Consider the following 15,917-nt stretch of genomic DNA (forward strand, 5'->3'; position numbering starts at 1 on the left):
TTCCAAGCAGAGACAATTAGGAAAATGTATCAGTGTCTGATTTCTGCTGTATTTCTGGTAGTAACCTAGATTTTCCCTGTAGAATCAATAAATCAATACACAAGTCTTCTTACCTTCTGCCCTGCTGGCACTGGGAGTAACAGATTGTGTTTGGGACTGATCTGTATTTTGCATTATCTCACAGGGACAAAGGGGAGCCCTAGTTACTAACTACGGCTTTCAGAACCTACCTACTGTAATACGTATGAATAAAAACATAGAAGTATTGGAAATGTGCATTTTAGAAACCAGCCTTGCTGTTTCTAAATTATTATTATTTTTTTAACCCTTAGACTTTCTGTCCCATCCATTCCCATGGTGCTGGTAGTAGGGGCAACTTTATTCTTTGTAAGAGCTAGTCCTGTGCAGTGTTCTGGATTTCAGAATTACAATTATCCTATCTGGGTGCATTTAAAATCTACACAAATTAAAAGCTTGACCTTGTCTGTTACCTATTTGCTACTACCTACTTCTTTGCACTGTAGATTTTTTCATTAAATTTGTTATGTCTTCCTAAATATGAGTATAATGTAAGAGGAAAGCTAGTCTGAGAAGGATCTGGTGGATTGATTTCTTTCTGTTGTGGTTAACCAGTGGAGCAAATCTTGTGTTTGAATTACGGTCTGTAGAGGTTATGCTTATATGTGCTTCTGAGGCTGCCTGGTTCTGTTAAAGTGTTTTCTGGAAGCAGTGTTTCTAACACATTGTAATTATCTTTCTGCATGTTAATTACGATTCAAGAGCTCCTTAGAGAAGGATGCGCTCTCAGCAGTAAGATTTGAAATTCTCTGATGGGAACTTTGGGCTTATTTTTCAGTGGAGAGAAACTCAGGCTTGCAGCAAATTGCCTGATTTTTGTTTTGGCTCAATTGCTTCTCAAACGCCTGGAGCAGGTGTTAGAACACTTTTTATTTACAAGTGTCTGAAACATCCACCTAATAAAACTCTGTTGACTTACATCAGGAAGAAGTGAGGTGATCATTTTGGAATATTCTGTGTAATAATATTCATTTGTCTAATTTAGAATATGAAAAACAACAGAGAAAGGAAAGAATTGGTTTTACTATATGTTTATGCAATTTCTGTACTGATTTCTTATGTCAGGTAGGGCTCCTCTCAGTAAGATATGAATGAAAACCAAAAGACAGCAGCATGTCAAGGTAGGGCCCGCTAAATTCTTAGATGAAAAATTTATTGCTGCCAGTTGTTGATTTGAGCTACTTGGTTTGTGATTTTGAAATATATTTCACAAACTGACTGTCATTTATATAATTTTATATAATTAAATTTCCATTTAATCTCTTCCATTGGAATTGAATGCTCTTTCACATGGATTTTTATATTCTCTGATTTTTCATGCTCTCTCAGTACGAGGTGAATGTATGAAGAGCCCTGTATCACCGTTTGGGTGATTTACACAACTTGAAGCAGAACGCACTGTTAGCATACACTGTGCATTTTCTAATGGATAAACATACCCCCATGTCTTTGGCGGTGATACCAGCAGACAATTCATAATATCTTCTGTCTGAATTGTTGTAAACACAAATGATAGTTATTTATAGTGGAAAAAGCATAAAGGAACTCGCTTTTTTTTTTCTTTAAGAAGTTCGTATCGTGGACTTTGATAGCCTGAAAGAGGATTGCAGAGCTCCCAGATACCTTTGCATGACTGAATCCTAAAAGAGCAGTTGTGTGACCCCTTGCATTTTGCTACAGGGGACTGCACTGGTACAGGTTAATCCACATTTTTTATTCTTATTGTTCTTTGCCAATTTCATGCTAGTCATAAATGACAATTTTTTTCAAGATTGGTGTGTTTTGGGTTTATTTCAAGGAACGATGTAGCTCCAGCCTTTCCAAGTGTAGCTTCTAAATTACTGTAGTGACCAACTAAGAGAAAACGTAGAGATTTCAAAAAAGAAAATAAACAAAGAAAAAAACAAGTCCATCCTTTTGTAAAGGGTAAAATGTCAGCCTTCAACAGTGCTGTTACAGTGAATATTACCGTGTATACAAAACTGTCATTAGAAAGTGTGTGTAAATGTTATGTTAGTCATCTAAATGTTTCTTCTTGCTCATAAACAGAATCATTAATATCAAAGATAAAGACTAACCTGGCACTTAACTCAGATTTACTGTAAAAAACAACGGCACAAAGTAAACAAGTTAGTGAAAAGTATTTTTTTTTCATCAGACCATAAAACACAGCAAGGCAAAAAAAATAGAACTAGATACAATGGCATTAATAACTATCGCTGCACTTTTTTTCTTCTTAGATGTAAATGTTTAATTTCTTTGTCTAGAGAATACTTCGTGGCTTGCCCATACAACTTATTTTTTATTTGTAGGAAGCTTAACAAAAGGCATGACTGCAGAGTTTCTCTAAATCTGCCTGAAATTTGAACTCCTGAATAAAATTGCATTAAATACATCTCAGTTGCAGGGGACAATCTTTAGGAAAAAAAATATGCTTTCAGTTTATTCTTGGATACACTTGATCTGTTTTAAACTCATGTTCTAATGAGAGGGGATACATATATAAAAATACAGCTGTATGTAGCTGTATACAATAATACGTACAATTATACAGATTCTGTTTTATTAAGTCACAATTCTTACTGTGTATTCTGAGTATACCTAAACATGCCACATTGACACATCCAGACAAAATTGTATATATGTTTGAAATGTAGTAAGTACCACAAAGTTTGTGTTTATAGAAGCTTACTTTGTGCATAATGCCTTTATATAATTTCCATTTCTGTAAAGACATTGTGTTATCACAGATTTCAGTCCTGTCCTGTTATAGGCAATAAGATACAGGAGAAGTAGCTTTGATTTGTTTTCAGTAAACACAGTATGCAAGTTATTACATGTGCTTATTGCTTGGTTTTCAACAAGAATCGTGATCTGTAACATACCTGCTCCATATGCACTCCTGGAAATTTTTATATGGCGTTTTATTTTTTCACTGTGGCACTCTGAAGCATGCTTCAGGTCTTTGTCCTAAAAAGAATTCAATTAAGCAAATTTATTTATACGGTGAAACAAAATTATTTTTTGCTGCAGTCTGAGGTAGATTGCACTTCGTGAAAATATGGTGTCTCCTGTTTTTTGTAATAATGCATTGTTAGCCTTTCACTGTCTTTTGGTTTAGTCATTTCAATATCCTTTCTACAGCTTTTGTGGTCTGGTCTGGTGCATTTAGGTTTCTCTCTTCCTCAGGACTGGAATAATTAGATATCAAATACACAGCAGAGTAGAGTTGTTCAAATATAATAATGATATCCTCACAGATGGGATTTTATCCTGTCTATCTCCTGCATAACCCATCAGACCAAACAAAGAGTACGGTGAGTGTGTGCACTCACACACGTATACACCGGTGGGAGAATGGCAGGAATGTCATATGATTGACAGCTGTGTGGTATATAGAAACATTCTGAGGCTTTAATTCTTGCAGATAGAAGGATATGTGAAAACAGATGCCCTCTTCAGGAAAAAAATTCTAAATTATATTCTTTGAATAAGAAAACTGACTGCCTTTAGAACTAAAGTACTACAAAACCCAGTAACAACAAAGAAGCAGGTTTTATGCTTCACTTTTCCTACAGGCTAAATTTGCATTTGGCTCCCTATAGATGGTCAAAAGCTGCTGGTCTCAGGACCCTGCACCTTTTGTCTAAAGGCCAGCTCATCGTTTGTTTCAATCACCTACATCAGTGCATTTTTTTTCTAAGAACTACAAAACATTTTTATTAAGAAAGTGATAATGCCTAGAAAGATGCATCCTTCAGGAGAATCGTGAATCAAAAATACTGCACTGGTGCAGTACAAAGACTTTTTCAAACTACAGTCCATCTGATATTTCAAAGCTTACCTAGCAGTGTTTCTACATCTGTAGAAAGAGTGGATTTTTTTAGTAGAACCTGTGCCTTTAAGATAAAGATTAAGATAGATCAGTAAGATAGGAGAAAAGAAATTTAAAAGCTGTTTGAATCTACAAGTCAAAGTTGTAATTGCTTTTTTTGGGTTCATTTTTTAAATGGGAGGATAGGTTTGCCACTTGCAATTTTTATTTTACTTTGATGGAAAGTAAACCTGCTTTGGTGATTTAGATTTCAAACCATTGTATAACAGGATCATACTGACTGTCAAAGGTGCTGGACGGTATCATTCAGCAGAATTGTAAGGATATTTCCTCTCCTTCCTTCTGTGTTACTTTTACCTTTATTCCTTCTCTTCAGAGGCAGGTGGAAGGCAGGGAAGGAGGGCAGGAGAGAAAAAAAAGGTTTGAGGAAGAAATGTGCAGGAAATAATTAAAAAAAAAATCTGTGAAAGAAAATGTAACAGAAATTGAGTTAGCAGTTAATTTAACAGTTGCTGTAAGCCATCAGACTATAAGAACTTTGAAATCTGAGCACAGAACAAGAACTCAATCATAAAGAAGGGGAAAAAAAGGCAAAAAAAAAAAAGCAAAACAAAACCAAGAAGTCCCATGTGAGTCAGTTTCAGTTGCCATCAATACATACTTTGTAGGATACACCTGGCCTATAGAGATGGATGTTTTCCATTAAAAGTTGCATTGTTTACAAAGCAGAAATTTTCAAACCAAAAGCAGGTGGATCTCCTGCTGAGCTTATTGCCATGCAAACTGCTCTAATCTTCTAAGGTATCCATTCCTTGATGGATAGAGTTTCAGCTTTTTAATATATTGGCTGGTGGGATCCGGAGGATTCTGTGATGCATCACTGCTATAAGGCATATCTCGTAGGAGTATAAAAACATTAGTCATATTCCCTGTCTGCCCTGTCATCCCTCAATTTTCGGCAACTTTCTACTTAAGCAGTGTTGCAAGCTGAACAGCTTTTGGAAATGCCTCTGGCCTTCCTTAGTCAGGACAGAGGCACTAGAGGATTCATTAGCCTTTCTGGTGATATCCGTGGAGCCATTTATATCAGCTTTTCATTATGCCTGGTTTGTTAATTTAGAGCTTAACTCGATTTCTACGTGAATGCTTTGCACTAGTGGAACGTGTTTTCACTCAGCTTTTCTGTTAAGTCAAAGCAGAGCCCTTCTCTCTTTTCAGAGCACAACTCAGCTCAAGTTCTTGGACTGGTTTCAGCATGTAGTGTTAAGGTCAGTGAGGACTCTTGGGTTTTGTTGTTTTCTGGAAAATTATACCGGATCTTGAACACCAAAGTAAAGGCAATCTTGATTTGAAATTCATATTGTTTTCATCAGCTGAACTTCATTCTGTCTCCCATTTCTGTTGCTGCTGCAGTCTTTCAACATGGACACGCATGTGATATTAAAGTCCCTTTGTGTTAGATAAATTATCATAACCTCACTTGTCCTGAAAACTCTGTATTTATAGATAAATTATCATAATCTCACTTGTCCTGAAGATTCCATATTTACCAGTATTCTGTTTAAAAAGCATACTATCAAATCTGTTGAACATATCAAAAATAATTATGGATAAGTGCCCTGTCATGTGTGTTAATTGAATTGCATATCCTTGACAAGGGAGTTAATCTAAACTGACCAAGACAGTAGAAGGTGGTGAGTGGGGAATCTGTCTCTACTAACAATTCTGAAATGCCAAACCTAATCAGCTGCAGTTGGTATTATCCCTCAAACATGTTCCTTGTGTTGATGGCATAGAGAAATGAGCTGCCTTGCTTATAAATGAAGTCAGACATCTTTATTTAGAATTACCACATTTAATTATGCTGCTGATACAATTTGCTATGATAAAATTAGTACAGTGCTGGTTTAGTTTTCTGATTCCAATGAGCTGTACACTTAAGCTGTCTGAAGGAGATATTCATTCAAGAAACACATTTTTTATTAAAAGAAAAAAAAAAGTTCATTATTCTGCCTGCCAAGTGGAATTGGAATCCACAGCATCATCTGATCCCTCTATTCAGTAAATACAGTATCTCAAAATATTGAGTGTGCTAAATAGCAATATAGTAATGGGATAGCAATTATAGCAGTAAGATCTGTCTGCTGGAGGCTGTTTCCAACATCTGTTGCATATACATTCCCATAACAGCTGGACTTATGTGATGTGAGCACAGTATATTCAGATGATCATGTTTTGCTTTGTCTGATATGCCTTTAAAATAAACTTGATGTCACTTAAAAGATTTTGCATTTTGTCGCTGAAAGTAGCAGTAAAGTTGATTTAAAATAGCAGAAAGCCTGTATTGTGAGCCGGAATGATGGACTCGTTCAGCACTGTGGTTTGTGGCAGCACAGTCCGGCAGACTCCAGGGCAGCGCGGACTGAAGGAACGTGGAACTTGTGCAGGGCAGCACTCAGGTTGCTCATCAGCCTGCTCTGCCCTTCAGGGGAGTGAAATGCTGTACGTATGCAACTGCATCCCTTCTAGGGATCGAACTGGACCTTCCCTACGGCTGTATGCTGTGCTCCATAAATACACCAGCTGACTAAATGCTGCTTTAGGTATCTTCACTGTGAGGCTGGACTTAAAAGAATATTTTTTTTTTTTTTTAATTGAGTTTGGGATGTATAACTTGTAGAGGAGATGGCTGAGAGGGAACATTACTGAAACAGTTAAGCCCAGAGCCAGTGTTTGCAGCAGAAAGCAGATGCAGTTTGTGCTGTCAGGACATCGGTAGGGTGGCAAAGCAAAGGGGTTTTGGGGTAAAGGTCTGGAATAGGCTTCCAGCTGGGTTGGAATGTACAAGTTTTTAAAAACAGCTCGACTGGCTGGGAACGATTATATTAATTATGACCTGGTAACAGGGACAGACCTGACGTTAACAGATCCTTGCACTCCCATTTAATATACAGAGGCGAGACAGGAATTACTCAGAAAATAAGGCCCTCTAGTACCTGTGTGCTCCGTAACTAAACATCAGATAATGAATGTCAGAAACACTAACTTTCTTGGGTTTAGAAATCACTCCATCTGTTCGTTTTCGTTTCCCCAGCATTGAATACTTAAGATTCAACTGGACAGCGTGTTGGGCCGTCTTGTCTAGACTGTGTTTTCCCAAGAAAGGTTGGACCAGATGATCCTTGAGGTCCAGGTCCTTTCCAACCTGGTATTCTATGGTTCTATGATTTTTACCATTAGAAGCTATTTTAAATAGATAAAAATAAAAAATTGTATTTAAAAATTGTAGAAACCCATTGAATGAAACTTGCTTGCAAATAATCTGAATTATCTTGTATGTAACTTGGCATGTTGTAGTTTTCTTGCTTTGTTTTTGAAGACATCAGTAGCGCACAGGCTTTTTGCCTGACCAGATGTCAGGTTTGCTCCAATAGAGATTACACAAACAAGCAAAAAGCATTCGTTCTTATTAAAAGAATTTGATATACATTATTTTAGAAGGAAATAAACCTTTCTCCAAGTTATGTGCAACTAAACTTAACATCATTATGCCAGTGCAGGGGAACTAGAAAGTAAATTTGACTGAGCAGGGCTGAAACAGTCCAGACCTCTTTACAGCTGAGAGTAAAATGTAAGATTTAAGCAATAAAAGTGGTGATGTAATTGTTATCTTAAAATAATTAGATTTCCACTGGTCTCCAGTCCCAAATAATAAGTGTAAAAGCTTTTCAAGGAATTGATTTTAATTTTTGGCTTGATTCCAGCCCTCTTAAGAGCGGTCTAGCTGACTTCCTGCTGTGATAGCTGCTGAAAGTTTCTTGAACTTGTGCAGACTTGCTGTGCAGTTCCTGGGCCAGCTTAGCTGCAGTCCTGATCCCTTCCAAGGGCAATGCTTGTGGCAAGGTGATATGGGGCTCGCATTAAGCGTGAGGATGACCTGACCACCACGTAAGAGCAAGGCGAACCCCTGAGGTCCTGAAAGAAGCAATGGTAACAGTGCGAGGGGAGAAAGAAATGGGCCGTGAGGCATGAATTCAGTCATGAGGCCTGAGTGCAGGAGTCCACGCTTCACCCTAGGGCTGGATTTCTTCAGCAGTCCTTCACCTGGGGTTTAGTCTGGAGGGACGTTGCTTCACACAGCAGCAGCCTGCAGCCCAACAGCATGGCTCTGGTGCCGATTTCTACATCTTCCGTCCTTACATACCTTATGGTATGCCTGATCACGTCAAACTAATCATAGAGACGCAAGTGGAAATATGTGCCTGACCATACATACACCATCTGTTTCTAATACATGTAGTTGAAATGGAGAAATTTCGCTGCATGTAGACACACTAATGTTCCTCCTCTGCCTGGGGCACCCAAGACATTGAAAAGACATTTGAACATAAGGATTGTGCCCAAATGCCTTATCAGTTTAATTTCCCATGTTGGCTTAGTTTTCATACCTCTGAGTTCCATTTCATGGAACTGGTAGTAAAGAATTATTAATGTTTTTGGTGTTGCAATATTAATCAAGAGGTAAAAAAGGTTACTTGAATTCCAAAGCTAGAAGATTATTTTCATGCAAAAGTACCATTCCTGAGTCTCAGCTGTTATCCCATTAAAAGCAAAAATGCACGTAGTGATGACTGATGATTCCAAAAAAAATCTATGCATGAAATATAATGGATATTAAAAGCCTTGGATGAAAGTGAATTGTCAGCAGGTACTTGCTGTATTTATGTATGTTTGCTTGTATTATAAATTTTCAAACTGACACCACAGAAATGTCTGTGAAAGGTGAGCTAGAAATAATTTTAATTATGGACTCTATGTGTGACTGAGTTCGATTTGCTAGTACAAACGCTTGGGATGACAGCCTTTACACCTTTGTGTTGTTTGTACTTTGTACCCTTGCATTCTTCCCCTGCATCTGGTGGGTGATGTTGTGGAACTCTTAGGCTGGTAGTATTTTGTCTCTATTTGGTCATGGTGCTCACAATGGGATAGAGGTGCATACTAAAAGCTAATGCCCTTATCAGCTTAAGGAAGGTCATAGCCTTAAGAATGATTTCTATTGGACCCTCTCCCCACAGTACTGTACCTCATGAGTAATCCTGAAGAATCACAAAGCCTTGGGTTTAAGTTTGGATTCTGTACAGCTGTGCTGCCACTAGACTGTGAGGCACATTGAAATGGGTTGCTGTTAACACCATCAAAATAATGTTTTCAGTGGAAGTATTGAGCAACTGAGTCTACAATTTGTATCAACAACTTTATGAGCAAAATGTCACATACTGCAGGTGTTTTAAATCTCTCTTGCTGTTCGAGAATGCGATTAGCTCTGTGGCGATGCAGCCTGTGCTTTGGTCTTCTCAGGCTCATCAGTTCTTACATTTTTCAGCACCTCTAGAAGATCTGATTGCCTTGAAAACCTTTTAAAACATACTTTAATTTTCTTGCTGTTCTGTCAGTCCACTCAAGTTAGCTTTGTGCTCTTCATCACTCAGTGTAACGTAAAGGCACCTCACTCCGTTTTGAAAGGCATCGCCATGGTGGTTTGATTGCATGAAATAAAAACAACATCCTTTTCCCATCAGACATTTACAGTAGATCAAAACCAAAATGACAACTCGAATGTTGAAAGTGGCTTCCTCAAACAGTGACAAAAAGTAGCCATGAGCAAACGAGAGCTGAAACACTTTGGTCATATTTAGTTCCACAAATAGGTTTCACTTTTTGTCAGGCTTCCTGTATTCTGTGAGCTTGTATGTGTTCAGCAGTGTGCTATGAACAGCAGTGACAGTTACTTTAATTTTGTAGTCATGTGGCAAAGCAGTAAAATATCTGCGATGTATTTCATGGACAAAGATTCCAAACTGTCTAACTTATTTCAACAGGCAAGCAGTCCTACAACAGGAACAGCTCCCAGGAGTCAGTCACGGTTGTCTGTCTGCCCTTCCACTCAGGACATTTGTAGGTATGTGCTGAGAAAAATACACTCTAATCTGGCTGACGCTTGATAGTTGTTTTTATTAAATAATATGTAGCTCTTGCTTCCGCTTAACGCTATTCATAATTTACATAGACTTTAGTTGTCTTTTGATCTTTGTTTTCATTCTGTTTTTGCTTTTCGGTCTCATGTTTTTCTATTAGAATTCATGTTCTCATTTTCATTCTTTTTTTTGGTGATTTCTCTCTTCCCATCCACCTTTACCATTTCCATCCCTTTCCTTTGCTTACTGCTTTGTCTAGATCTACTACTTTGCATGACTTGTCAGAAGATGAGCTTGAACATGCAACCCCTGTCATGGTGCTGACCCCTTCTAATAGGGAGTCTGGTAAGAAACAAGTAAAACGAAGGTTTAGGCGGAAAAGAGAGACTGGAGACAATGGTGAGCATACAGAAAAGCAAGGAAAGGGGAAAGAATGCAAATTGCATCCTGAGCCTGCGAGATCCAGCTGGAAGGCATCTGATTCATCATCATCTTCGGATGAGAGTCAGTGGGCTCAGGCTAGGAGGAGAGCAAGAGAAAAGGCCAGAATGGCCAGGAGAGGGAGAAGGAACAGTAGATCGTGCAGTAACCAGGACTGGTTCTCAAAGAATAATGCTGTCGAACTTGTCACCTTGGGGACAATGGGGAAAAAGAAGCAAGAGGTATCTGACCCTGAGAATCCTACTTTAAATCACCGCCGAAGAAGGGTTCCAAAGCTTAAGGAGTCACAGTCTTCAGTGTCATCTCAGGAAGCAAGGATTTCCTCAAGAAAGTGTGGGAAAAGCAAAGGGAAAAGCTACTACAGAGATCGGCAGCCTGCGTCTTTCCTTAGGCACGGCAGAGGTTCCAAGGAGCACTTTGCAGACGCAGGCTCTGGCAGTGATGCTCTGGCAGTCCCAGATAACAGAGCACCCGCTGGGGCAGGGTCCGGTGTGACTGATGCTGTTCAGAAGCCTCCAGTGTTGTGTGATGACTGGTCTGATGATTTAGAAGTGTGCAGGTTAGTGCCTAATAAGAAAGATTTTACGTTCTTAAGAGGAGTTTCTCACCACCGGAGGTTGAGGGTCCTTCTCTTGACTGCTCTCTGTCACTTTTTCTCAGTAATGAGCTGCTAGGCAGGCCGCGTGGAGCAACACAAAAACCTTGGCTAACAGAGATGTTAGTGTATCTCAGTCTGAAAAGATACTTCTCTTATTTAAAAGCAGTAAATCCTACAAGGGAACCAAATATTTTTCTTTGCTCCATTTTTTTTCATGGTGACGGACACACTGTGTCCTCTGGCAGAGTATTGCTGCGTTTTAAATCCCCAGCCAGAGGCAGCGAGGGAGGCAGCGCCTGACAGCTGAATGCAATGGGATACGGAGTTTTTCCTCCTCAGGTGATCAGTTCAAATCCAGCTTTGGTCCCGCTGTCACTTTTCTTTGACTTTCATGAAATAAACGTATGGTCTTGATTCAGTGTCCTCTAGAGCCGCATTATCACAGCAATCTGATGGACTGTACCTGCGAAGCACCCCCTCCAGCCGGGCGTGAGTGGCAGGGGTATTGGCAGCGCTGAACAGCTCTGCACTGTGAATGGGTAGGGGACCGGTAGTTTGGTACCCATCACAAGGATTGCAAAGGTACAAAGGATGGTTGGGCAGAATGAAAATTAAAACAAGCTTTTGGAAAGAAAAAGCAAAACCAACAGTTCTCTCTAATCCATAAATTCAGGCTTCTGACAGTCTGATACCCTTGGTGTGAGGCATGCAGTTGTGCAAGGGGAGTATTTTCCCCTAGGAATGATAGCAAGTTGGCCACTTCTGAGCTAAAGTATGAATTTTACTTGTCTACTAGGCAACCTGGGTGTTATGCACCATCCCATAAGTTTTACAGAACTGAAACAAATAATTTTTTAAAATTTTTTTTTGGGGGGGTGGAGGGGAATGGGGTCAGGGAGGGGGGTGGTGGTGTTTGGTTTGGTTGTTTTTCCCCAGTCCAAACTTGAGGGCCAGCATTGATTCTCATCTACAAAGTGTAAATGAGGATCAGGCTTAGTTTCTTGATACAGTAACCCAGAACTTCTCACTTTTCTTTGCTGGGAAGAAATTTGCGTGGTAATGTAAACATAGTCAGAATGAGGAAGTTCACAGTATCACATCATGCAGCTCTACAGTGTTCACAGTATCACATCATGCAGCTCCACAGTATACTTCAGCCTAGTAGCACACTACAAGGATCCTAGTTTTGAAAAGAAAAGAGATGCTGTGCAGGAATTGTGCTTTTTCACAGCAGGAGATACAACCCGCTACTAACACAGCTAGGCTATGCGCTCTTGTTATGCTTACCAAGCAAGAATGGATATTTCAGTTGTCTGACTTGTCTGCCATGACAATTTAAGAGTCTTCAAAGTCCAGCCATGTTTGTACATCAGCTTTTATGTCAGGACCACCCCCCTGGCTTGGGACCTCTTCACCTTACAGAAATGCAGATACAGCAGCAGTGGTAAACATGTTACATGTTTTTGATGCACTTGGAGCGTGTCTATGTGGTATGATTCAGAGATGTGCAGGTAACTACTTCAACAGCTTCAGAACTGTCTTAAATTTCTGAACCAGCAGGCCTGCATGTATTGAAGATCCAGTGTAGTAGCCACAGTACGTATAAAATAGGGCCATTTAATAACTACTAAGAATTTGAGCTACCCAAAACCTGAATTATTATTTCAGGTCTTTATATGGGCTTAATTATACCATGTTAAAAAAAAAAAAAAAAAGAGAGAGAAATTAAAGTAAAAGTTTTAAAGTTTTGTAGTCGTCTGACGTAGATGAATGCGAACTGATGCCTGAGTCCCCAGACTTGGACTTCGCTTTAAGGTGGAAAGTGGACTCCAGTCTTTCATCTGTCTTCTTGACCCATTCCATTTTACTATAATTATCCAGGCACTTTTTGTAAGTCTTGGAGCTTGGTTCAAGGATGGACTTTTTGGATATGCGTGCAAACTTTTCAGCTAGGCTCTTGTTTAGTAGGGGAAGGTTGAAAACTTGAAAAGTATGTGTCCCTAGGCTCACTCTCAGTGGAGATGCTCTTTGAACAACCAGAGTTAAACTCAACACAGTTAATAACTTGCCTTGTTGTGCAAAATTTGTCAAGAAAGTCATAATTGCATTTTTCTTCTTGTCAGGGATAATGCTGGCTTGTTGTTGTTGTCATTACTAGGTGTATCATAGTGATGATAATACATCTAGGAAAAACAGTACAAAGTCAAAAAGCACGTTAATTTTTCAGAGCTGGTAAGTTGTCTTAATCAGTTAGCAGACAGCTGAAGAAAAAAGATGACGTGTTTTTACTACCAATTCAGTGTAGACTGTAGTTTCGGTTTTTCAAGACGGGTCTCTACACTTAACTGACTTGTGACCTGATATGATTTTCTTCAGATTCACAGTCTTGCATCTGAAACAACAACAAAAAAACCAACGTTTCAGTGCAGATGTGCACATATAGAGTGACCATTTTTCTGCATGGGAAATAGAAAAAGGATTTTTTGGTGATGTTTGTTCTCAGACTGGATTAACATAGCTGATTGTGATGTGGAAAAACTGTTTTCTTGAGGTGTTTCTTTAAGTTTTTCAACCTAGGCATTTATATCTTCTAACTGATGTGACAAAACTGGCTGAGAGGAGTGGCTCTTGCCCAGATGGGATTAAATGGAAAAAGCAGGGATCCTAAACATCTCCTGGTGCCAGTTATTTTGTCTTTAACTGTTTGGTAGGCAATCTTTTCCCTTTATTTCCTCTTGAACGCATTTCTATGCCCACGTAAGGCTACAAGCAGTTTCCACGCTTTGTTCAGCTGCGTGAGCAGGAACGCGGCAGGACACACACACCCAGCTCTAGCGTAAGCGCGTCAGTCGGATAACACGTAGTGCCACGGCACAAGATATACTGCAGCTAGTCTAACACAGGCCTCTTGGCATGTCAGGTGAGACATTTCCCCTTACAGTGTCTCTGTTGCTGTGTTTCCAGAATGATGAAATTATGACATGGCATCAATGATGATGTTTGCAGTCTCTTCCCTGAAAGTACTCCTTTCTTCTGGGGCCCATTAGAAGGCAAGGTTTCTGCTTCTGGGATTAGGGACAACTATGTGAATTCTGACCATGCTGAGTTGTTTTGACACCTACTTTTTTATTTTTTTTATTTATTTTTTTTTTTAGATTCACAGGGTAGGCTTTCTCAATTGTGCAGTACGGTTGGATCCCCCTTTTCCGAAGTTGCTCTGTGTCTGAGATTTTCTTTGTATGTACTTTACTCTGGAATTTGTCATGTGCCTTGAGGCACAACCTCAGAAATAGCTTTTTTGGTCTGCCTAGGGGTGATCTGCCTGAAGGGAAAAGCTATGTGTGGGACACAAGACAGTGCATGGGTTGTGAGGATTTATTCCCATGGATTTTCACAAGGGAATTACTAAGGGAAGAAAAGCGGTTAATTGATATTACCACTGCTGTATCTTAAGTGCTTTGTGAACTGACTTTGAATTAATCTCATGGTATTTTTATTATTTATGATGGGAGAATTGAAAGATATTTTCTGTTTGACTAGTTAGGCTTCTGGCATAAACCTTTTTATAATACTGATGCAGTCATTTCAGCAATAACACTGAACTGTAATTAGCTGAAAGAAACCACACACCCTTGAATAAAGTGGAGTTTCTCACTATGAAAAAATTGCTTATCGGAAGTAGAATTGTCATTTTGTTGAACTCCATGAATGGCTCTGTATACAGTCAGGTAATGGCAGACCCTCTTTTGAGGAGTAAAGGCATTCCAGAGGGATGGCAGGAAAGAGGAGGAGGAGTAACGGACATGATGAAGTTGATTCATGAAATCTGCAGAATCTGCCTCAAGAATAATTTTTTGAAACCAGCTTTAAAAAGTGTATTAATTAAAAGGTCATTATAAACTTAGAAAAAGACTATTATGGGCATTTCTATGTGTTAGCACAATCATAGGTAGGAAGTAGTGTACATTGCATTTGACAGGAGGCGATGTGATTATGATGTTTCTTTCTGTGCAATCAAGTGTTGTAACATGTTGGTTTTCCTATTATTTAGTAAGACATGCAAAATGTATCTCCCATGAATATACTTACATGCTGACGTATTCATGTAGTAGAGTGCTCACAAAATCAGCAGACAGAAAGCCACTTGGGAGGAAACAAGTCCTCATGGACTTGAGGAAAAAAAGAGAAAGGTGAACAGAAGATAGATATATAGGCTTAAATGGTGCCATTGAAACCTAACACTCACTTTAAATATTTATACTGAAGCCATTAAGTTGGATCCAGTAAATAATTTAAACTGTAGCGCAGAATACTTGAAATGGAATTGGAACTGAACAGAAATATCTGAAGACTTGAAATACCATCCGGAGCCCTCTAAAATCACCAAAAACTAGAGGATGCTGAACTGCCAGACCTTAAAGGGGTTTTAACCTGTTTCTTGCTGGGGTGTTAGCGCCTTCCCTGGGGTCCGAGGATGATCCATTCCGTCATTTGAAGTTAAATCCCTGAATCCTGTCCTGCACCTCGTTGCGGCTCCTCACCGCTTCCTTTGAAAGAACTGTAGCTGCTGCTTACCCTCCTGTCCCAAGCCTTCTTTGTGCAAGGTGACTTTCTGATAGGAATCTCCTGCCCTGACTGTTCATCAGTCTCTGAAGCAGTGTGAAATCCTGGTTAATTCTATTCTCCACCTGATGGCTCAAAGCCGCATCTGTCACCTCTTTAGCCATCTGGCTGTACAGTCTCTTTTGGAAGCTCTCTGTGATTCAGAAGGATGCAAGGAGAACCAAAACAAGGCAAGCATGTCTTTGCTGTGGTTAGGGTCACTTAACTGGGGGAGACCTGAGACCTGGTTTCCGCTTCTTTCTCTCAAATCCTGTCACTATGTTTAATGCAAGTAGGTGAAATGGCACCGCTTCCTGCTAGGAAGTTTGGGTGAGAGGAGATCTTTGGTTTTAAGGGTCCCATTACTAAATACTTAAAGCTTGAG

General features: G+C 39.4%; 1 protein-coding gene across 5 annotated transcripts in view; it reads left to right on the plus strand.

Moving 5' to 3' along the window:
- MARCHF1 (membrane associated ring-CH-type finger 1) overlaps positions 1-15,917 on the plus strand; it is a 258,484-nt gene that overhangs the window by 203,486 nt on the left and 39,081 nt on the right. For 4 of the 5 annotated variants that reach the window (XM_056323187.1, XM_056323055.1, XM_056323219.1 and 1 more), the window contains 2 exons: positions 9,796-9,875; positions 10,151-10,891. In XM_056323187.1, the coding sequence (XP_056179162.1) occupies positions 9,796-9,875; positions 10,151-10,891 (821 nt within the window). The remainder of the gene's footprint in view (positions 1-9,795; positions 9,876-10,150; positions 10,892-15,917) is intronic. The other variant, XM_056323258.1, reaches the window with a different exon arrangement.

This window comes from Falco biarmicus, chromosome 1 (assembly GCF_023638135.1).
Source record: "Falco biarmicus isolate bFalBia1 chromosome 1, bFalBia1.pri, whole genome shotgun sequence".
In the NCBI taxonomy this organism is placed as follows: domain Eukaryota; kingdom Metazoa; phylum Chordata; class Aves; order Falconiformes; family Falconidae; genus Falco; species Falco biarmicus.